At 45.1% G+C, this 23,896-nt stretch overlaps 3 protein-coding genes across 6 annotated transcripts; 2 read left to right on the top strand and 1 right to left on the bottom strand.

Moving 5' to 3' along the window:
- The first annotated feature begins 515 nt into the window (after window positions 1-515).
- trim8a (tripartite motif containing 8a) lies at window positions 516-11,118 on the top strand. Its single transcript, XM_067236861.1, has 6 exons — window positions 516-2,062; window positions 7,776-7,871; window positions 8,082-8,315; window positions 8,403-8,434; window positions 8,686-8,801; window positions 9,153-11,118. The coding sequence occupies exons 1-6, from the start codon at window positions 1,490-1,492 to the stop codon at window positions 9,803-9,805; spliced, it is 1,704 nt and encodes a 567-aa protein (XP_067092962.1). The 5' UTR covers window positions 516-1,489; the 3' UTR covers window positions 9,806-11,118.
- Window positions 11,119-15,149: 4,031 nt separating this feature from the next.
- Window positions 15,150-20,187, top strand: LOC136943214 (sideroflexin-2-like). 4 transcript variants are annotated; one of them, XM_067236464.1, is made up of 13 exons: window positions 15,150-15,240; window positions 15,470-15,511; window positions 15,624-15,788; window positions 16,059-16,229; window positions 16,390-16,488; window positions 16,674-16,749; window positions 17,256-17,341; window positions 17,417-17,477; window positions 17,649-17,715; window positions 17,817-17,866; window positions 18,874-18,923; window positions 19,042-19,089; window positions 19,191-20,187. In XM_067236464.1, the coding sequence occupies exons 2-13, from the start codon at window positions 15,483-15,485 to the stop codon at window positions 19,288-19,290; spliced, it is 1,002 nt and encodes a 333-aa protein (XP_067092565.1). In that variant the 5' UTR covers window positions 15,150-15,240; window positions 15,470-15,482; the 3' UTR covers window positions 19,291-20,187. The 4 variants fall into 4 exon arrangements, with proteins under 4 accessions (XP_067092565.1, XP_067092566.1, XP_067092568.1 ...); XM_067236465.1 differs by lacking the exon at window positions 15,470-15,511; XM_067236467.1 differs by lacking the exon at window positions 15,470-15,511 and having other exon boundaries at window positions 15,229-15,240; window positions 15,633-15,788.
- Window positions 20,188-20,193: 6 nt separating this feature from the next.
- On the bottom strand, window positions 20,194-22,539 carry npm3 (nucleophosmin/nucleoplasmin, 3). Its single transcript, XM_067236468.1, has 5 exons — window positions 22,383-22,539; window positions 22,027-22,112; window positions 21,783-21,902; window positions 21,514-21,607; window positions 20,194-21,159 (listed from the first exon to the last, which is right to left on the bottom strand). Exons 1-5 carry the CDS (start codon window positions 22,453-22,455, stop codon window positions 21,062-21,064), a joined length of 471 nt encoding a protein of 156 aa, XP_067092569.1. The 5' UTR covers window positions 22,456-22,539; the 3' UTR covers window positions 20,194-21,061.
- Window positions 22,540-23,896: the final 1,357 nt, after the last annotated feature.

Genomic DNA, 23,896 nt, shown 5'->3' with positions numbered 1-23,896 from the left:
AAAGGAGGACAAAAGGGCGAAAAGGAGGAAACGCAACAGCGGTCCGGACAAAGGGCTGGAAAACCGGACTGTCCGGACGAAATCCGGACGTCTGGTCACCCTAGGCCACACGTATCTCAAATCGTTCCCCGTCCTTGCGGTCTTGCAAGACCGTTCTCGCAAGAACGTTCTTCTCAAGAACGCAAGTACGTTCATAGTGTTCTTCGAATTGATAAACAGCCCATAGGCTATTTAGCGGATTCGTGTTCTCTGTTTGTGTTCACCAAGGTACACTGAATGGAATAAAGGGAGAGAAGGACAGCGCGTAAAGGGGAGGTCTATAAGATGTCTTTCATACAATTCGACCCATAGGCATCCCTAGACTGAGTTTTACTGGAATACGCTACTAAACCTGTATACAGACAGTGCACGGATAGCGTTTTAAATTAAATCCCCGCCTACTTCCCCGTAGACCCCTCCTCCTTTATGTATCAGTGCTGCCGTCACGCTATCAGAGAAGGGGGAGCCGAGCAAAATTCGGAGTTACGTCCAGTGTGGCTATAGCTCTCCTAAAGGAACCAGAAAAAGCACAACGATTATCATATTAGGACGACTGGAATATAGTGCAGCGACAATTTTTTGGAAATGTATTTAGACCTTGACCGTCAACGAATCGCTTGATCCTGCGAAGAAGCAGAAATCTTCTGACGTTTTCCGTTTTTAACAGACTGTCGCTGCATCGGAGAAGCTGCATACAAATGAGATGGAAAATAAATAGTAACGTTGCTTTTTAAATTTGCTCTAAAGACGCTGACAAAATGGCTGATAATAGAAAGCTATAGAAAGACGTGTCGACCTAATTCTAGTAGGCTGTGAGAGCTATTTAATGTGACTGTTTGATACGTTGTTACAATTACTCCACAGACTCTGTGCTCTCTTCTTAAATTAACCCGTTAGGCCCATAGATCGGCTACCTGCCGAATATCCGTCCTACTTGCGTTTTTCACTTCCTCTTCGTGTGAGGGAATTCATATTCGCAGCGACATAGCCTACTCTGTCTGCTTGTTCTGTATTCTGCTTCAGTTTCGGACTTTTTTTTATGATAGTATATCCTAAACATGCCCAACTGTTAAGTCTGTTTTGTCAACTTCCCTCGGCTGTTTTGTGGATGGACATTAATGATTGACAGATAGGGAACGCGCTATACCGTATCAGCATCCTTGTCCCTTAATGTCTCGCCATTAAGTGTTACGCCATTATAATCAAAAAGCTGATTTTTTTGGTGGGTTGTAGATTTTTCTAATCGTTTTTGTCAAAGACACGACAAGTGTAGTTCAGTGGTTAGGCTAGGGTAAGTTGCAGAATCTAAATATTTTTTAGTCTATAGCTATATCGTTTTACGTTGGATTGTAATTTTGTCGGAGAGCCTACTTTTCTAAAACAAAGAATCCGGGTTAGGCCAGCCAATTCTTACAGAACCGTTGACAGGAATCCAACAAACGAAACCAACATGGCAGAGAGTTGGAAAAACTGTTTCGAAGAAGAACTTATCTGCCCGATCTGTCTTCATGTGTTCGAGGAGCCCATACAGCTCCAGTGCAAACACAACTTCTGCCGGGGCTGTATCTCCGAGGCTTGGGCCAAAGAGGCGGCGGCAGTCCGATGTCCAGAGTGCAATCACGCATACTCTCAGAAACCCACACTGGAAAAGAACATCAAACTAACGAACATTGTGGAGAAGTTCAATTCGTTAAACGTCGACAAGACACCCTCGGTGTTGCATTGTATCTTCTGCCGACGGGGCCCTCCGCTCCCGGCGCAGAAAGTTTGCTTGCGTTGCAAAGCGCCCTGCTGTCAATCTCACGTCCAAACGCACCTGCAGCAGCCGTCACCGGCTCCGGGGCACCTGTTGGTGGATACGGAGGAGGTGAGAGCGTGGACTTGCCCACAGCACGACGAGTACCGACTGTTCCACTGCGAGGCAGAGCAGGTGGCCGTCTGTCAGTACTGCTGCTTCTCCAGGTGCGCCTCGAGCCATGGACACGCCGTCTGCGACGTGGAGGTGCGAAGGAACGATATTCGGGTAAGTGCACCACAACGGGCCTATAGGAGGCCCATGACCAGGCCACTGACATGAATCTAGCTTCTCTTTTAAAAAGGGTTTAATTTTCACGTATTTATTTGTGAATAGGGTATTAAACGGGTTATCAGTGCCACTCTGTGCCACATTTGTTGATGTTTGAGGATGTCTGGCCCAAAGGTCTCTTTTGTTACATTTACATTTTATATTTATATTCATTTAGCACACGCTCTTATCCAGAGAGACTTACAGTAAGTACAGGGACATTCCCCCGAGGCAAGTAGGGTGAAGTGCCTTGCCCAAGGACACACCATCATTTGTCACGGCTGGGGAATCGAACCAGCAACCTTCTGATTACTAGCCCGATTCCCTAACCGCTCAGCCACCTGACTCCCTCTCTTTGTTAGTTTGACATCCAGTTTGTCACATCTGAAAGGCCTACCTTACAAGGAAACTGACCCAGCAAAAGGCTTTAGGGTTTATCCTTCATCCTCATAAAGTGCTCTGTTTATAGTTGCACTTAAGCTCCATGTGCACAGAAAAGGGTGGTAAAGCTGTGCCCCCCTTCTCCCCCTTACACACACACACATACACACACACACACACACACACGTCTTTACTAGCTGAGCCAGTAGTATATCTTGCTCAACTTAGCATGTAGAAGTGCTAGTGGAACTAATGGGATCATGTATGGATCATGTATGAAGTAAAGGGTGTGTACATGTTTCCACAATGTCCAGCTGCTCCATGGAGCTAGACCACAGACACACGGCACAGTATAATCACAGACACACAACAGAGCAGAGTCACAGACACACAGTAGAGTCACAGACACATAAAATACTCACTTTGTGTATGATTATGTTAATTGAACGGTGTCTCAAAAGTCACAGTATGTACTTCCACTGTCCAGTCTTTCCTGTACTGAATGTAAACAGAAACTTTTTTGTACAAAAAAATGATTCATCTGGATAATAAGGTGTGTACTATTATGTGTGTTGGCACCCACTACCTCTATGAATCAGACATGGTAAAGTTCCTGGTAACACAGTCCCACCCTCCCCTCACGCAGGGCTAAAGATGAAATCTTCCCAAACAGGAAGTGATGACTGAAAACCATGAGGGGTGGCACTAGCTTCGACAGGAAGTTGGTTAATGTGCGTCGGAGTGTCTCGCGGGAGAGGTTATGACAAGGATCTTTCGCTTTTGTCGAGGTGGAAAGTGGGTGAAAGGGCAAACCACAGATGTGTAATACACCCCTGTCCTCGATCTGAATGGGATCACACGTTGATGAGCTGACACATCCCGAGAAACACTTGGACAGCAAATCTGCATACTAACCTGAAGGAAACTGTGAGACCGCTATGCTTTGACACAAGGGTTTCCAATAAGAAGGGCTGTTTCCTGGTTTCAACAGATGGGTCACTAAACATAGTGGCTACTTAGTGTTGCTTGCTAAAGTATCTTGCCATGTGTGTCATGAAGGAAGTTGGGAAATAAGGAAGAAGATGGGAGGGAGGGGGAGGGAGGGTGGGTGGGTGCTGGTGAGTGATGATGTGTTGCTGTGAGGTGTGCTGTTGTGGGCTTGGCAAGACTGGCCCTGTGGATGCGTGGAGGAATTCTCTCTCTCTCACGCTCTTTCATGGCCCATGTGTCGTGGCTTCGATGGAGGCAGAGAGAGGGAGTGAGAAATTACAGCTTTAAAACACACTACGCTCTCTCACTCACACATACACACACACACACATACATCTTTGTGTTCTTTCATAACGGCAGGGTTTTTACAGGGTGACTCAAGTCACACAGGAATTCATTAGATGTGCCTCTCCTCCCTCCACAGGAAGGGTGTGTTTACCTGACACCCCCGCAAACTCCATAAGTATCCTACCTCCTCTCTCTCTCTCTCCCTTCCGTCTCTGTCTCTCTCTCTTTCTTTCTCTTTCTTCCTCTGTCTCTCCTCCTCCTTCTCCTCCTCCTATCTGGCCAGCTGTGTGTTGGGCTAGTAGCCAGCATAGCTCAGAGACAACACAATGGTTCCCAGCCTGTTCTTACATGTACAGCCTGCTCCTCTCCTCAGCACAGCTGAGCACACACACACACACACACACAGGCCTGTCATATGTACACACACAAAACACAGGCACACCTGTTAAGTACACACACACACACACTTGTTAAGTGTACACACACACACACCTGTTAAATGTACACACACACACCTGTTAAGTCACATATACGTACTGTACACACACATTTTCCTCAGTGTTCAACGAAGGTTTTGTCATGGCGATTCAGATTTAGAATATGGAACCAACACTGGTGTCTTTGTAGCAGTGATTGGAGGATAAAGTTTCCCCTCATCATTCTTGTTGATGGGAGGTCGTTCACAGGGGTGGGGGTGGGGGAGGTTGGACCATCCCACTGGGGTGGGGGCGCGAGAGCCTGGCCCGTTCCAGGGGGCTATTTTAGTTTGAGGCCGTGAATGCTGTTGGCAAACCTCCAAACTGTTTATGTAGAGCACAAAGCCCAAACCACCATGCTAGCTCAACTCTTCCAGAGCTGCTTCTGTGACTAAAAGCATCTATAAAAATCGTTTTTGTATGTGTGTTTGTGTGTGTGTGGGGGGGGGGGGATACTGACATTTCAATGCCTCACCTCTTACTTTCTCCCCTCCCCCATAATGAGTTGGCAGTGTCATGTCTGTCTGAATATGAGTCATGCTCTTACAATGTGGAGGGCGTTTTGATGACATGTCATGTGGAAAACTTGTCCTTTGATTCTGAAAGAGACTCTGATGTCTGTACCCTCAGGGATTCTTGCACATCAACATCCTGGTCCAGCCTAGCCCGCATAGCTATTCACAGTCCAGTCCAGCTCAGTCCAGTTCTAACTATCCCAGCACAGTACTATCTCACACTTAGTAGGGGAAAGAGAAAGGAAGGCGTGGAACAGAAACTGATACATTGTATGGTGAAGTAAAGGGTACTGCACGGGGTGTAATTGGAAGCACTATTATGCATGCAGACAGAAGCTGTGTGTGTGGGAGGTGGGGGTGTGTGTGTGCAGGCTAAGGGTCTCTCTCTGGGGATGTGGTTTCATTCTGTTGGAGCTCTTGTTTTGTGTCTGTCTGTTGGGCAAACAAACGCAACACAACACCGAGGCCCAGTTCTGCTGGGTTGGGGCCTGGCCTGCTTCTGTCCTCTGAAAGGCCTAGTTTTCCTGTGTGCTGTGCTCCAGTCAGCTGTCTCAGGTCAGGGGTCAGTCTGGTCTTGATAGCCCAGGATGTGGTCTTGATTCTGGGCCTCTGTGTAGCTTGAGTCACTAGTAGAGCTCACAACTCAGCACTCAGCTAAGAGAAATGGTGACTCTTCACCGGTCAGCACTCAGCTGTGTGATTCCTTGTGTCTCTCCCAGTCCCAGTCTCTCTCTCCCAGTCTCAGTCTCTCTCTCTCCCAGTGCCAGTCTCTATCTCCCAGTGCCAGTCTCTATCTCCCAGTGCCAGTCTCTCTCTCCCAGACCTAGTCTTTCTGGAGAAGGCATAGAACCAGAGAAAGAGAGGATCGTTTTGGAAGATAATAAAAGAGAAGGTGAGGTAAGAAAGGGTAGGAGAAGACCTGGAGAGATGGAGAGGCAAATTAAACAGTGCAGGAGTGAAGATGGGATGGTAGAGAGGGCAAGAGAGGGAAAGGTAAGAGGATAGAGAGAGGGGGTGCTGAGAGAACAAAAGAGAGCGAAAGAATGAATGGACTGGAGTGTCGCGTTTACTGGGCTGAACGGTCGCAGTCTCTTGGACCGTGTGTGAGAAAGGTAGATAAGAAAAACAGGAAAAAGTGCATCTGAAGAGGCCTGTTGCTGTGATACCAGAGCAGCACTGTTACCAGTTATTTCCAGAAGTCATTCAGGCATATTTATCAAAAGAGTGAGCGGTTACACACTTATGTTTACTGTGTGCAATGGGTTTTGTTCAGCACATTATTATTTTATTTTACAAAATGGACCCATCCAGAGCCATGGGTCACTGTTAGCAGGCAGTGACCCACCAAGACCTGGCTTATCCCACCATACTGTACACAGTCTCCCTCTAAGACCATTCTCATTCAATCAATGCTCAATGTTTGAGTGCATGAAAATGCCTTTTTGTGCTTCGTTAGTAGAACGTTGTGTTCTGCACAATATTGCCAATGCATGAGTGTCACTTGGATATTAAAAAGTAGTCATTGCAGGGCTGGAAGCAACATGATGGAGAGTTCAGTGAGCAAATAAGGGATAAGGGTGTTGTGGTAAGGGATTACCACAACACGGATAGGGAGCACATGGCTGAGATGCTGCTTCCTACTTGGTAACTGAATTCCCATTGAAGCCTTTTATTTGAAAAGTACATTAGCAAATAATGCCAAAACATTTATGAACATAAAACAATAATAAGACAGTCTTCCAATTCAAGTTGTCACCCCCTGTGGATACATCTGAGGAAATTGCGGTGCCACAGGACGAAGACTCGCAGAATCTCTGCAGAGTTACACATCTTTTCACACAGCACTCTTCTGTACCATCGGGCACTTGATTAGTTGTAGGCACCAGCCACTCAATTATGCAATGATTCCACCCACAAGGTGGATTTGGTCTTACTATATTCTGGATTAATTGAGTGCGCAAGATACCAGATTATTATTTTTTGGTAAGGTTTAGACAATAAGGTTAGACTATACACCAGTGCCCTAGTTGGTACCCCAGGGCATTAGCTGGTACCCTGGAAACTTTGCGGTTCCTGGCCCTAGTTTTCTCTTTTGGCCACTTCCTTTCTCCTTTTGTACGACTTTGCATCACTCTCGGAAAGCAGATTTGCTCAAAGACTCACACACTCACTCACATGGAGCATAGTCTGGTGTGTTATTCACACAGTCATGACTATCGGTCACTGACAGAGAGGCCAGAACAAACAAAGAGAGACCTACTGTTTTACAGAAAGAGAGAAGGACAAGCAGGTTTTCCCTTTTTTTCTCTCTTTCTCTCCCCCTCTCTCACTCCCACCATCTCTAACTCCGTGCCCCTTTCTCTCTCCATCTCTCGCTCTCACTCCCCCTCGCCCCCCCCCTTTCACTCCCTGTTTCTCTCTTTCTCATTCCTGTTCTCTCCTGACTCTCACACTCTGCTCTCACATGTTCCCATATTGTATAAATATATACACACAAGTGCTTTGCTGCCATGGCAGCAGCCTCCTCCCCTCTGTGCCTGCTAGGTACCTTTCTCATGAAATTGACCAAGGTTCACTTACTGCTGCATGGCCTGGCTTGGGTCTTGTGTCTCTCTGTGTCTCTCTGTGTGCATGTCTCTGTGTGTGTCTCTGTTTCTGTGTGTGTCTCAGTCTGTCTCAGGAGGGAGGGTTAGGATGGAGTGAGGATGGGAGAGGGGAGGGTTCGGAGAGGTTAGGGTTATTAAAGGAGAGGGAAGGATATTGGTCAGGGCATCTGGGCTCATATTGTGTGGGTGTGTGTGTTTGGATGTGCACCAGTGTAAAGTTTGGTTCTCAAGAGTCTTGTGATGAGATCTGTGACTAACCCTTGTGTGTATTTTTCTGTCTCTTTACTCTCTCCCTCTTTCTCTCTCTCTCTCTCTCTCTCTCTCTCTCTCTCTCTCTCTCTCTCTCTCTCTCTCTCTCTCTCTCTCTCTCTCTCTCTCTCTCTCTCTCTCTCTCTCTCTCTCTCTCTCTCTTCAGCACATGTTGATGAAGCAACAGGAGAGGATAGAGGATCGGGTTCAGGACATTGAGGAGCAACTCTGCAAGCTGGAGTCGGACAAGACACAGGTGGAGGTAGGACATGCACGTACACATATGCACGTACACACACGCACGTACACACACGCACGTACACACACGCATTGCTCTATAAAATAGAGAAATGGAGTGAGAAAATCCATGGAAAGTCCAGCGCAGTGGTACGTGGTCAACCTTATACTGCTGTGTGTGCGTGCGAGTATGTGTGTGTGCATAACTAGCCTCTAACTCCCCTCTCTCCTGCAGGATGCTGTGTGTGAGCTGAAGGAGCAGGTGAAGTCTCAGTACCGGCGTATGCAGCTGATGCTGGAAGAGGACCTGAGTGAGACCATGCAGCTGCTAGACCGAGCCCACTCCAGATACCGACAGGAGAACTCCCAGCAGGCCTTGCGGCTCAGCGAGAGGAGACAGGAGGCTGACAAGCTACTGAGCTCTGTTCAGATGGTCTTGGACAGGGCCGAGGACATCAACTTCATGAAGGTATCGCTCGCTCACGCACACACACACGCACACACAAATAAATTAACAGATGTGGACTTAACTGACAAATGTGTTTGTCTGTTCCAGAACACCAAACCTGTGAAGCTGTTGAGTGACAGGTGAGTGCTTCGCTGTGCCGATAACACTTGAGAGGAACCAGTGTATGTGTGTCTGTTGTAACAGTGTTTTCAGTGATGATGAGCCCTACCAGTGCTGAGCCCTACCAGGCATCACCCCCTTTTTAGGACAGTTCCTCTAGATCTAGTGGTAGACGTTTGGGCTCACTGTGGAACATCTTGTTCATTCCCCACCTTGTCCCTCCTATGTGTGTGCCCCGCATGTGTGTGTGTGTGTGTGTGTGCTCGGTTAGGTCCCAGTCATGTCTGGGCAGCGGCCTCCCACCTCACAAGGTCGGCCATCTCAACTCCAAGCTCCTGCTCTCAGAGGTCACCAAGAAGGAGAAGAACCTGCACAAGATGCTGGAAGGTAAGAAAGGAGAGGAGTTGAGATACCTGTACCACTGTTGTGTTATTGTTTGCCATTTCAAATATTTAAAAAAATAATACAAATTGAAACTCTGAGGGATAAAAATGAAGGAGAGGAGAAAAGGAGGGAGGAGTTGTGAAGAAAGCGAGGGAGAGAGAGGAAGAGGAGAGAGTAAATAACACTGACTAACTACTGTACATACTACTCTTACAGCTCTCTTCAAGTATTTTGTGTGTCAACAGATGTGTATTTTTTTAATAAATAGTATTTTCTCTAACCTCTCCCATCTTTCTCAATCCTTGTGTCATCCTCCTCTTTATCTCCCCCCCCACCCCCGTACTCTTCTCCCAGTTCCGTTCAGTGCACCTTCGCTCCTTCTCCAGACAGTGCCGTACCCAGCCACCTCCCAAGCCTCCTCCAGGCCAGAGAAGCGCAAACACTCCTCAGCCTTCCCCGAGGGCTCTGGAGGGGCCCACAACTTCCAGGATCCTTCCCCCAGCGCCAAGCAGCCCTACCTGGGTGGCCAGGGCCGTCAGGGGCCCTCCTCGTCTTCTTCCGAGGGCCCCTCCCAGGCTTTGAACCCCAGCTTAGGCCCCAGCTCCTCAGTCCAACATATCAGTGTTCTGGGGGCCAGCTCCAGTGGCTCTCCGTCGGCCCCCCACCACTCGGGCCCCGTTTTCCCCCCTTCCCACTACCCCAGTGGGGGCTCCTCTCAGCAGGCTGTTTTGCCGGAGTATGCAGGCAGGAAGATCCTTATGTGTACCATGGATAACTGCTATTGCTCTGGGGTGCCCCCTCGCACCAACCCACCCTACCCAAGATCAGGCTCCTTCCCCTGGGTGACCTCGCCGGAGTACCCCCCTCATCCCCATCTGTCCTCCGGAGCCTCAGCCATGCAGGGGCTGTCTATGAGGGACTGGATAGATGCCTCACAGACACACAGACACCCAGACTTCTACGGGCTGTACGGGCAGTCCTCGGCCAAGCACTACGTCACCAGTTAACAGTGAACTGTCCCTATAAAACTGCTGGATCCCAGTCTACTTTCTGCTCTCACAAGTCTACAAACTTGTTATTTTTCTTTCCCTCTCTGTGGGAATGACAGTTCATAGACAGGATTCATGTTGGTGTGATTATGAACACATCAGAATACGTGAGGATAAATATAACAGGCTGTTATAATTGGGGTGTGTGTGTGATGGCAAGAAAGTAGATTTGCTTTGGATAATTACTGTTTTACCTAATGTTTTGCATTGACTGGAACTGTAAGCTATGACAACTTGGTCTTAACCACATTCAGGAAGTTATTTGTCTTAAAAGAAGTCCTTCCTCTCCACAGAGAGAATTGTTATTGACTCAATCCATAGACTGCAGTGCCTGAGAACCCCTAAGAACTCATTTTATTTCCTGAAAGTAGTCTTAACTTCCTGTCCCAAAGCTCTTGACTTCCTGTCAGTTGCTGAAAGCCTCCTGGAGGTGGCTGTATATTCCATGGGTCCTGGCAGGATGTGGCATAAACGGTTGTCCGTTTTTTCATGACTTTTATACCAGATAACAAATGGAATTAAACTGCTACTGTACACAAAATAAACAAATCAATGTACTTCAGAACAAGACTAACATATTGTTTGATTATGGCTAAAAGGAAATATATGTGATATTGCTGTTTGTGTTATTCCAAGACATTAGCTTGGACCATGTCTCATGTGAAACCTGGTGCTGAAAACGTGCCAGCTGGGATTCACTATTTCTGTATGCCACAGAATGTTCACTGTTCTTTTACTGTTGTGTTGGTTACACTTTAACCTGATCAAACCCACTCCCCCGCAGGTGTGTGTGTGTGGTCATGGAGCTCGTCATTGAGAGAAGGTGTGTTAGTTTAAGAGATGTTTTCACAGCCATTCATTGGGCCTGAAATGTGTGGGCTCCCTGTGAAAGAAGCTCCTATACCACATATACACACTGTTCCGTAATACTCCATTTACATTGATTCATTTAGCAGATACCTTTATCCTAAATGACGTACCAATAGTATATGTCACCCGTTTATGGAACCTTTCCTACTGCCAGACTGGATACACCCAATGAACTGAGTCAGGAATGGAGAGAGAATAGGAGGTCACAAAGTCTAGAACAGACTAATTTACATGCCACTATACAATACTATATCCTAAACAAACTTGGGAATGCTATGCCATACATAATAAATGACAGTAACAGAGAATGTTTTGCTCCTGGTAGCCTGTTGGAAGTGTGTGCATTTTCTGCAGTGTGACTACTTCCTGGTTTAAACCATGCAGCATATTAAAGTACCTTGCCTGGGAGAGATTTCCCTTTGTCTCTGTGGCGCAGCTGGATGGTACGTTAGGTCGCCTCCCAGCATTCATTGAGGAAGATCAACTGTAAACCCTCCCCCTCTTTTCTCTCATCCTCCCCCCCTCCCTCTCTACCTCCCTTGTTCTCTCCCCTCCTCTCTTACCTTTCCTCTCCTTCCCTCCCTCTCCCTATCCCTCCCACCATCTCTCCTTCCATCCTTTCCTCCCTCTCCTGTGGTATCATTTGATTGCGCCCGGTGCAGTGGAGGATGGGTAGAATAGCAGATGATATAAGCACAGACTTCTTAATGAGGCCTGGGACTGCACAGTCATCCGCCGATCTGTCAGTCATACTGCCTCCACCCATCCCTCCCTCTCTCCCTTCATCCTCCCCTCCCCCAACTAAGCAGGAGATGGAGGGTGTATGAGTGGAGGGTTGGGGTTGAATGGTGGGGTGGGGTGGAGGAGAGGAAAGAGGAATCGTACGTGTGAAAAAGGAAGAGGGGCATGAGAATGATGGAACTTCGTCATGAACCTGCACGTCTTATAACTTATGAAATGTTCTGTCTTCTCCCTGCTCTTGCCCTCCTGTCCACACCCCCTAAACTCAGTCCTGCTGGTGTGTGTGTGTGTGTGTATATAGAGCATATTTAGCTTTTTGTAGCTTCATTTGACTGTGTGCCCTTTAAGACCCTGTCCCTGAGATAGAGGGGAAGGAGAAGAGGGGCTAGGTTTAGTTACAGTCGTTGCCATCTTCAAGGCCTCAGTATTGCATGTGCATGTGTGTGTGCATGTGAGTGTGTTCATGTGTATGTAGGGGAAGTGACATGTATGTGGCAGCTTGTCAGAATTCCCCATGCTCAACTGTACTGCCCCCCCTTCTCTCTGTCTCTCTCGCTCTCTCTCTGTCTCTATGCTTGATTAATAAAACATGAGCCGGCTGTTCAGAGGGGGCTCTTTAATAGGCTGGCCCTCTCTTCTTCACAGACTGTGTTAGGGGTGCACTGCTCAATCTAAGTGTGCTGCTAGATCTCCAGTCCCAGATTGAATTCTACCAAACTGTAAATGGAAGAGCTCTCACTGGTTGTTGTATGTGATGATCCAGTAGGGCTAAGGCTGTGTAATGCACTTTAAAATCTTCCGCCAATCCTCACTCCTCATGTCTGTCTAGAAATAATCTGGACATCTGGTGGTGGAATACTGTTGGAGAGGCAAAACAACACAATCTATTCTATCTCTCCCATCTCTCTTTCTCGGCTTTCTTTTTCTCTCTCCACTAACCAATCTTTTTTTCTCTCTCCAACTTTCTCTTTCACTTTCTCTCCACTATCTTTCCCCTCATTCATCACTCTCTTTCCCCCCTCTCTACGCTTACTCTGTTTCTTTCTCCCTCTCTCTCCCCCTGTATGTGTGGGTGTGTTGCTGGGTCATCATGACAGCATATGGGGAATTCAGCAGGAAAGTACAGGATACAATATCGGCCCTGTACTGATATGCTGGGTGCTATTTGGAATGGTGTGTTTGACTGTGTTTGTACTTCTTGGAGGTTAGTGGGAGTGGTTTCATGCAGTGTGGGAGAATGTGTGCTCAGGTGTTGCTGAACGATCCTCATGTCGGTGTGTGTTTGCCTATGAAATGGTGTGACTTGAGTTGTGTGCTGTGTGCGTGTGGTGAATGTGTGTGTGTTTGAGTAAAGACTTATGTGCCACACAGCTGTGCTGTACTATGGCAGGTGCGCAGAGAAAGAGAAGATGAGTATGTACACACCCTTGCCTTTGGGGCCTATGCCTGTTAGAGTTGTGTAAGTGTGTGTGTGAAAGAGAGAGAGAGACACAGAGAGGGAGAGAGGGTGTGTGTGTTTCACTATATAGCTCTGTACCGGGGTGCTGTCAGCTGTTGTGCAGCTGCTGTTTGTGTGTTTTACCCTGGAGGTTTGTAGGAGCTGCAATGAACACACTTTGACCCAAACACACTAACACACACACACACCTTTAATGTTGCCTTGCATAATTGAAGATATTCACGAAATTGCCACCCACTTCCTATTTTATAAACAAGTGTATCTTTTCTCATCTATCTATCTCTCCTCTCTCTCTCTCTCTCTCTCTCTCTCTCTCTCTCTCTCTCTCTCTCTTTCTCTCTCACTCACACACAGACACACACAAACACACAAAGTATCAGTTCTTCCACACAGAAGTTAATAAAGTGTGTGATAGATTGTAACAATATCCTGTTTTTGTTTGGCCTGAGGTCTGTCTGGTGATTTTCATTAACCTAACAAAGGTTTCCAGCATTAATCCTGCATGTGTATATATGAGTGTGCATGCATGTGTGTGTGTCTGTTTAATCAATCAGCTCAGAAACATCCAGAGAAAGAAAATAAAATACAAAGAAAAAAATTAAGGTATTGCTACCCGTGGATATTCGGCACAACCACATTGTAACTATACATAGACACATCAGACTTTAGAGGTGTTTTAAGAGCCTATTACAGACACATACAGCTTTACACAGACTGTTTTTTCAACACACTAGAGCTGCAAAATTTTGTGGGAACTTGTGTTCCCACAAAATTTTGCATGAGGAGCCGTTTTTGGCACAGTAATGAGGCCAAAGATCAAACATGAAAACATTTTTTTAATATTAATTTACTGAGGTGACTATGGAAACAAACAATATCTCCAGTATTTATGTAATGTTCTAATGGGTTTGGAATGTGCACACACACACACACACACATACACTGTGTAATCCTGTCTTTCACACTCACACCTTGAGCCAGTTGTTCAGAAGTGATCTGATCAGATTTCGGCTATTGGATTGGATCAAATCTTAAAAATGGGTTGTTCAAAATAAAAAAAGGATTCTGAAATTGAATTAGATCACGTAATCCAGTCTTGGTTTTGATCTGGATCAAACCTTCAATATATGTTGTTCTAAACTTTTTTATAGGACTGGAATACCTTTGATCTAAAATAAATCTAGATCATACTGATACCAGCAGAAGGGTGGATTCAGGATGGATTTCAGGAAAAAAATGTAATAACACTTGGTAAATTAAAACTATATTTGTATCATGTAGTACATATATGTATTTATATGAAAGAGCAGAAGTACAGATTAGTCTGGCAAAGGAACAAATCACTCTTTCCCAACTTCAGCAAACCAAAGACAGAATTGAGATCCCCCTCCAAAAGGGAGCTTCAAAAAGCTGGTCTCTCCACAACTGAAGACGAAATCTGAAAGTTCTTTAATTTAGTTAACTATTGGAAATTTAGCATTTTTCTAATTTTGAAACACATGTTCAAAACATTCACATTGTATTTGTGAAGAATGTATATTTGTTTGTTTTTATTTGTTTGTGGGTCAGATGATGGCTCTGACAGTTTTGATTGTTTTATGCTTCAAATCAAAACACTTAAAAGTGACCCCCATGCTGGCTATTGAACCTGTTCTTTACGTAGCTAGTAGCCTACATTCTTATATGTAGTCCCATTTATAACACTGGGAATCCGATTTTGGTATCAGGGTGATCCAATCCAATGTTGCTTTGAAAAACCAGCACAAAAGTAAAATTGATTACTTGAGCCTGGATAACAAAACATGGGATTTCAAAATCCAAATAATTATGATCCAGATCCAACTTTTTTGAACAACTGGGCCCTGGCGTTCCTGAAATTTGCCCATAAACCGGTCACTCACTCAGCGCAGATCGTCAAGTGAGGACGTCAAGGAAGCATGCACTTTAAAAGTATTCGAACGTAGCCCTTTAGTGACAAAAGAGGAAGTGGGGTGGTGGATTTAAAGAGACAGTGCAAACAGCCCTTTGCACAAACTGTCGCTTTAGCTAACTAGCAAATAAATACTGCATTTGAATAAATACTGCAATAAGCAATTCATTCCATGTGCTGGTAGCCAATAATTGTAATTTTCGGTTCAAGAGAGAAATGTGAAGAGAACACAGGGACTGAGCTGCCCTCTACTCTGATTGGAAGACGTGTGCTGCCACGTGAACCCCTCCTTCGGTTTAGCTATTATAGAATTTAAAAACACTTAAATTGAACTCAAACTACATCCACTACAATTAAGAGTTAGTGTTCCCACGCGTATTCTGACCTATCAAGGTATGTAGCTAATCGATCATATATTATTTAGCGGCATACATATAAACACGTGTACCTACCTTGCTGTTTGCTAGAATAGTGTTATCCAGTGGGGTGAAACCCAGTGACATATGTAGCATAAGTCAGCCCAGGAATGTGCCTTGCTGGTAAACAAGCTAAATGGCTAGAGTTCGCTAGATCAGAAGTGAAGTTTATAAACGTTTCGCTATTTCACATCTTGGATTTAAAGATACAGAAAGCGTATGTCAGTCAGTGGGTTTGCGCTTCACAGGTACGGTTTGGTGGTCAGTACTTAAGGAGCCTGAGATGAGTTTGACACTAGTTTTTTGTTAGGATCATTTTGTTAGAATTTCAAAAACCCTGTGCTTCCTCTTTCCCGCTAGGGAAGCCAGGATGGACCAGAGTCGGTTTGACATCGACTCTCCCCGCTGGGACCAGAGCACCTTCATGGGCCGTTTGAAACACTTTTTCAACATCACAGACTTCCGCACGGCCCTACTACCCGACTCCAGCCTGGATCAGGCTCGAGAGCTGGTGGACAGCTGCAGGTGGATGTGGGGGGGAGTAAAGGGGAATTGAGAAAGGGGAGAGAAGTAGTGAGGAGGTGAGGGAAGTTAAGAAAGGGGAGAGAAGATGTGAGGAGGGGAGAGGAGGTGAGGGAGGGAAGTTAAGAAAGGGGAGAGAAGAAGTGAGGGATGGGAGATGAGAAAGGGGACAAAAGAAGGGAGGGAGGGGAAACTGAATTTATGTTTCCGTTAACAAATGCAAAGAGGAATCCCACTAGAATGTGGTGGCTCGTGTGTGTGTGTGTGTGGCAGAGCGGGCAGCGTTCCTCCAGGCACCACCGAGGAGCAGCTTCTCTACGCCAAGAAGCTCTATGACTCCGCCTTTCACCCTGACACGGGCGACCGCATGAATCTGATTGGCCGGATGTCCTTCCAGGTTCCAGGGGGAATGGCAATCACAGGCTTCATGCTGCAGTTCTACAGGTGGGCCAGGGTTGTAGCAAACATCCACACAATCATATCTTTATGTGAGTGCATTACATTTTAGTGCATTATGGGATATAGGCCTCTGTCCATAGGTTGTATGAAACCGTGCTGGACTCCGAAACCATTTGTGTGTGTGTGTCCGTGTGTGCGGCCACAGATCAGTGCCGGCTGTAGTGTTCTGGCAGTGGGTGAACCAGTCTTTCAATGCCCTGGTCAACTACACCAACCGCAATGCCGCCTCACCCATCTCCAAAAAGTAAGCCACCAAACTGGGCCAGGTCCTGAACCACAAACCCTGGGCAAATCATCTGACCTAATGTTAACTTTGACAAATGAGGGAGACTATGAGGGGGAGAACCAGTAGAGAGGGTTCCTCCTGTTTATGTCTCTTAAGAGTTCCGTCAGAGAAACCTTTCTGTGTGTGTTTGTTTGTGTTGCCAGGCAGATTGGAGTGGCGTACATCACAGCCACTAGCACTGCCCTGGCCACAGCTGTGGGTCTGAACCTCTACACCAAGGTACCTTCTCCACCAGCAAACCAGTCTCAGACAAGTTGACTGTGGTATGCACACAAACACACTTCTTATCGGCCTTGAAATAATGGAATCTCAATCTGACTTTTAATCAATAGCCCCTTTTAAACAGCAATCCTGCAAAATTGCCGTAAAGATAACCTGCCATTGTGCCGGCTTTGCTTGTTTACACTGAACCAAACAAAGCCGGCATAGTGCTGCCACTTTGTGTGATGTTAGACGTCAGCGTCATAGCATGTGTAGTCCCGCCATGCCGGCTCTCCCTTTTAAACAGACGTTGATTCGGCTCTGTGACTACCAAAAGCGTCTGCTAAATGAATAAATGTACCTCTGCTGCCGGCTTATTGCCGGTACAACGACGACCCCACCATGCTGTGTCCGTACCTGTTTTATTGAACTGCAAGGCAACATTCCCGGCTTTAACAGGCTGTGTGAAAGGGTCTGGCCTTAAACTGTCTCACCATCATCTAACCCCTCCCCCCCACCTCCAGAGAGCCCCTCCCTTAGTCGCCCGCTGGGTGCCATTTGCAGCTGTGGCAGCAGCTAACTGTGTCAACATCCCCATGATGAGACAACAGTAAGTATAACTTGTGTTTGCGTGTGTTTGATTGCGCGGGCGTGTGTGTGGTACTGATCGTGTGTGTGTCTACAGAGAGATTCTCAATGGCATTGCAGTCACAGATGAGAACGGCAACAAGCTCGGACACTCTCGAGTGAGTACTGGGCTGATGGCATCGCATTCACTCACGAGACTGCCCACTCAATCTCTCACTCCCCCTCGCTTGCTCCCCTTCTCTCTCCTCTATTCCTCTCTTTCTCCTTCTCTATTTCTCTCCTCTTCCTCCCTCTCTCCCCTTTGCTCTTGCTCTCCTTCTCTTTTTCAGAAAGCTGCCATTAAGGGTATCACTCAGGTGGTGATCTCTCGCGTTACCATGGCAGCCCCGGGCATGAGTAAGAATGCGTTTGAATGCAGTAAATTTTTATTAATTCATCCAATCAAACAACCTCTCACAGCACTCTCTTCATACATCTGTTCTCCTTTTCCCCCACAGTCATTCTGCCGATTGTCATGCAGAGATTGGAGAAATACAAGTTCATGCAAGTAAGTGTGTACGCTTGTGTGCAAGCGTAGCCATGTTGAATTGGTTAAACTCCCCCTCACCTGCCCCATAGAAAAGGTAGCTAGAGCCACGTTTATGAGGGGTGGTCAGCCAGGAGTGCCCTGAGTTCAAACCCTGTTTGGGGGTAAGAGAGGGAGGGAAGTTGTGCTGACGAAAAACCCAATGACTGACATGTGACAAGTGTGTGATAAAAAGACAGTGTGGTGGGTGAGAGGAAGACAGACAGATAAAAGGGAGATGTAAAGAAGGAAGATGTAGTTATTGTGCACTATGCTGTGGAAGAAGTCTCTTGTTCTACTCTATTGCTGTGAAAGTACCAAGTCAATGAAGTCCATTGGCAAATACAAGTTCAAGACAAAATCTAAGTATTTATTACAGATCTGTAAGGTGCAGGTGTCTGATGCACTCAAGCTGAGCATCTCAGAGGACTGGACAATGAATACAGGAATGAAAGGCAGTTAAATAGTATCACAATATGGGAGAGGGGTGACAATCAACATAGCTTTGCAAGCACAGAAAGAAGACGCCTCATTCATGGTGCTAGATAGCTTTTGTTTAGTCTTTAGATAGGGCTCCTAGATAGCCTCGACGTTCTTCTTATTTTCCTCATTCAAAGTTGCATGGCATTATACACTTTGGTAACATTGTGACTTCAGACCTACAATCTAGTATCATAGACATTTCCTAATCGCATCTTACATATAACTGACTTATAACTATGCAGGCATAAGCAAGCTTTAGCAAACAGCATAATGACCGTTTATCAATGCTACAAGCAACATAAATCATATATAGGCATATTTCTCTCCTGAACATGAGCATGGGTCATGTTTTCATGAGCTAATATAGCAGGGTATAGATCAAACATTGTTTATTATATTCAAAACATTCAAAATGGTATAAAAGTTATAAAGTAATCATTAGTTGAAATCTTTAACCACTGATCAATTAGCAATAATTAATGACAGACCTCTTCACTGTGTTCCAGAAAATCACGTTCTTCCATGGGCCCCTGCAAGTGATGATGGTGGGAGTGTTGTAAGTCCAGGCTAACTTCTCTGACCCGTAAAACTGTAATCAACTGGAAAAGATTATCTTGGGAACAGCTCTCCTACTGCTTTTTGTAACTCTAATCCCTTCTCCTCCCTTCCCCTAGCCTCGTCTTCATGGTACCAGCAGCCTGCTCCCTCTTTCCTCAGAGTTGGTAAACAACACAGACTCTAAATCCCAACGTACCTTGTGCTCTACCTGAAGGGGGACTTCAGTACTCATTAACAGTGTACGTGCCTGTGTTTTTTACTCCAGTTCCATTGCTGTGTCCAAGCTGGAGCCAGAGCTCAGGGAGTCCATCGTGTCTCAGTGTGGAGATGGCATACGCCATGTCTACTTCAACAAGGGGCTATGAGGCAGAATGGTGGACAGAGATGATCATCAGTCTGCCTGTAGCATGGCTACCCCGCTAACAACCACCGTTGAAAATGTTTTTATGTTATGTTTCTGTGAACTCCCCCAAACCCAGGCTTTGTAATTGTATTGATACAACTTTCTCCTTTGTATGTTTTCAAGCTATCAACTCATTAATCATGAATGTGACTTTCAATCATGAGATTTCTTTGGTGTATGGTGTGTGAAGAGGTCATTTGATACAGAAAGAATACAGTGACGGAACCGTATTCATTGCTTATAGGTTTACCTGGCAAGCCTTGTTTATCATTCAGGAAGCTCAACCATGACTGAGACAGTTATGTGCTCTCATGGTCCAGACTATGGCTGGGAGAAAACCCAACTGTAGCTCAAGGCAGATGTGTCTTTCCAAATACAAACTATTTGCCGAGCAGCTGCCTCCTAGTGGTCATGACTGCCAGCAGAAGGCTTATTGTTGCACCAGGTCATACCAAGTCGTCGTCTCCCCCCCCCCCCCCCCATTGATTGTCCTCATTGTTTCCAGTCACCCAGGAGGGGAGAGCAGAGGAATATGTTATGGTTATCTGGGGGTGAATTTGCACTGTTTCAAGTGCATTGACATGCATAATACAAAATATACAAAGTTATGGGACTTGAGCATACATTTGTGCACATGGAAAGTTGTCAACTTGTCATCTCTGTGGGGAAGCATGGGTGATGTTGATCAGAAGGCATCCTCACGTTAAGATGCTTTACAACTGGACCTGAGAGGACTGAACTGCAGGGAGTCAGTGAAGCCATCAGTGCTCTTGTGGACTCTGCCTAGACTGCAATGCAAATACTACAGTGCAAATTGACATTTTGTTCCTTTGAAAGAAACCAAATAAACAAGTTTATACTCTCATCACAAGAATTTTACTTTATTTAAACAATTTGTAAACATACAAAAAAATAACACTTCAGAAAGATGCATTTCATAGAACATCATGACATTAGACACCACTCAAAATGGTATATTAATTTGGTAATCCATGGAACCTCAGTTCATTTTTTAGTTCCAAAGGAACTTAAATGCCTCTGGACGCAAATGTATATACAACCAATCGGAACAATGAAGAGCCATCTTAGTTGGTTCTAGCCTCAACTACACTTCTGTATAGTCCCTTAAACCAACCCCATGTCAGGTAAACCGTTCTTACTGGCCCAATCCGAATCTGGTCAGAGGGAAATCTGTTTGAAGGGGAACCAGACCAATCTGCCAATGAAAATGAAGCAGGGACTGGCAGACTAGTCTGGCTCCCAGGCTAAAAGGAGGTTTCAAATATGTCAAAGCATGCAAACAAATACAAATCATGTGTTCAAACTTTCTTAAAACCTTTAAGGGTTTTAAGTCATTACAGAGTCAACTGCTGGTGTCGTATTTGAGAAAATCACATTTTCTTTGAAGATCAACATCCATACACACTATCAATCCTATTCAAAATCCAGATTGTGTCACAAAAAGAATGCAGCGTTTTGTAATAAAACCAAATTCATTCGGTCTCTAAGGGCAAACCCCCTCCAGCCATCTCCACTCCACACACCAAAAGGTAGGTCAGTTCCACATGGCACCCCTCTCAACCACACCATGTTAGCATGACCAACACCTATGGGTGTCATCTTAGGGCAGCAAAACGGAAGTCGATATATAAAATGTATCTAATGGGATTAAGAACATCCCTTTATTTTTCTTATAAAAAGTCCAAATGAAGCAGGCTCTGACAGATTGTATTCTACAACTTCTGCTTCTTCTTAGCAGGTTTGATGGGGACAATCTCCTCATCCAGCTCCTCCTCCTCATCGGACAGATCCGACGCAAGCTCGTCTGAGGCTACGGGATGAGAACAGATACTGGGGTTACAACGGACAAGGACCCTGAGGCAGCATCCATTGAAAGCCCAGGCGGTTGTCATGGTAACAGGACATTCCAAGCGGGGTAACCCAGTTTGTCTGACAGAAAACGACATCACACTCCCAGTAAGAATGGATTTCCTAGCATGCGGGAAGCTGTGAAAGTCTGCGTGAAGCTAAGACATGAAAGTGTCAAACTATCAGGAAAAAAGTGATTATACTTTTAAAAAGAATGTATGTGTGTGTGTGTGGGGGGGGGGGGGGGGTGGACTACCACTGAGTATAGCCATTCTTCCCTCGCTGTGTACAGTACTGCACACATCAAAAATCTTACCTATGAGGTGAAGTCCACTAACAGTCACAGGCCCTGTTCCAGATCTCAGACGGATGGTCACCGGAGCCTTCAGCTCGAACTCCCCCAGACTCACCTGAGAAACACAGCAGGGATGAGACAGAAACCAATGACTAGACACCATGGCAGAACTCACATTAGGAGACTGTCTGAATAGACTGATAATATCTATTCGTCCTTCATATTAGTCCCCATCTCCCCCTATGAGAGGCAATGTTTTGTAATGTAAACATTTTAAAAGACTAGTGTACCATAGGCAGGCAGTTGATGTGGAGGTTTGCCACAGGCACAGAGATGGTCTTGCCTTGGTGGTTCATGGCCGTTACCTCAACCACGTTACTTTCCTCTTTTGCTCCCTCTCCAAGACATACCTAAAATACCCCCGACAGAAAAATACACGTGTTTAGGATATTACAGAAGAGCGATTGATCAGAGTACAGATAAATAACTGGTTCATTAAAAAAATGCAATCGGTAACAATAATGAATCTGCTACCGTTCGTAATTCAAGAAAGTGCTCCAAATCCTCCTCTTCATCTCCTTGAAAGGTGTAGAATGGTACTTTGGAAGAAAGTTCACAGCCTGAGAAGATACGATGCCATTTTGTTACACGTGTTTGTCGTTCAATGCCCTCTTAATAGTTCGATATAACTTGGCCAACAACATTTTACCTCATTACATTTATCTACAACGGCAACTAAATACAGACACCGCTAATTTGTTTAGGTATTTTTCAGCCTGGTGTCATTACTTAATAAACGTGCAAATGGCAGTGGCACAGCGATTCCCCACGTGTGCTAATCAAAAGTTTTTTTAAAAATTAATATCGCATTTCATAAACTGCGATCTTACTGAAAACGTAGCTTTCCAGTTTGGATGGTCCCGCACTGCCACACTCCGAGGATTCGTCGTCTGCGTACGACATTGTTATATTCGTAAATTCTGCTGCTGAGATCAAATCACTCCTTCAATCTGAAATAAAACTCGTCGCAACGTTGACTACGTCATTAATCTGCGTCCTGAGGCCACGTTCCATACCATAACCTGCCTCCCTCTCCGTCTGGGCTCGTTTACTCCTAACAGTGGGTGTGACCAAACCTTAATTTAAATGGGTCAACAAAGTAAATATAAACATTTATGGTGCCAGCTGACATTTTATCAACCTGCAATATATATCACAATCGCACCCACACCAGAATGCTGTAATCATAGTTTATTAATATGAATCATCTTTTACATACAAATCTTACAGAAGTTGTAGTTTCATGTGTATGAATCAAAATGCCCCTTCCCATCCGCAAAAGGTATATTCAAGCATAATCAACTGTACAAATGACACCCCTTCCATCGCAACTTCACAGTCACCAGAATGAAGAAGCCAGCATGTCAATAAAGCACAAGCAATGCAGTAAACTGTCCAAGAGGTTACGGTTACTATCTTTATCGCTAGTGTAGCAATAAAGAGGCCAGAGAATCTGGCCACAATGTAGAGATGTATAACATTGTTTTGCTCTCTATATACATCCTATATCTACTTGTAATCCACTGTGAATGATGTCTTTAGAAACCATAGTAATAATACAGAACACCAAGTTACAACAATTTTCAGACCAGGAAGGAGATGTTTGGAACCTCAAACGATTCTTTTTGACCTGAAATGGTTCTTAATGGAACGTCTGGAATCAGAACTGTATTCTCATGTTACAAACTTTTTTTGTAATAACAGTTTGTGCTCTGAGTAACTCAAAAAGTGGAAGGCAAATTTAGTCATAAAGAACAAACATGGTTGAGTAAATTTATTGTAAATTGAAAAAATTATGGAGCACACAGGCATTGTGGCTTAGAGGTTGACAACCATACTTCTAATTCCCCCTATGTGGACTAAAATGACTTTATTCTAAAACAAACTGTCATCGTGCATACCATGAGCATATAGGCAGATGTTCTACACCTCTCTATGAAGAGGTGACGATGAAAGCACTGGAGGATCAAACTGTTCCTTTTAGAATATGAAACAAAGCAAGCATTCCTTCGAGAACGTTACACCAAACAAGAGTTCCCCTAGTAAAGCTTCTAAAAAAACAGGGAACTAAACAGTGAACAAATTGGAAAAAAAAGAAAAAAAGAATGGACCACTCATTGGCACAGTCCTCATGTATGGAGGACTCTGGGCTACAGTATCAAATACATCACATTGTCAGGCAGCGACTGTACAAAGAGGACACGGCAGGGCAGCCTCTCAGGTAACAAACAAGAACATTCCTGTAATAATCATCTTCATCAAAGTGCTTTTTACTCTCTTCAAGATTTACAAAAAACAAACAAAGCAAAAACGAGGAGAAAACACGTTTTGAGTACAAAACATT

The sequence above is a fragment of the Osmerus mordax genome, chromosome 5, assembly GCF_038355195.1.
Source record: "Osmerus mordax isolate fOsmMor3 chromosome 5, fOsmMor3.pri, whole genome shotgun sequence".
In the NCBI taxonomy this organism is placed as follows: domain Eukaryota; kingdom Metazoa; phylum Chordata; class Actinopteri; order Osmeriformes; family Osmeridae; genus Osmerus; species Osmerus mordax.
The sequence above is the reverse complement of the archived record's forward strand: the minus strand, read 5'-3'. Positions and strand labels throughout refer to the sequence as shown.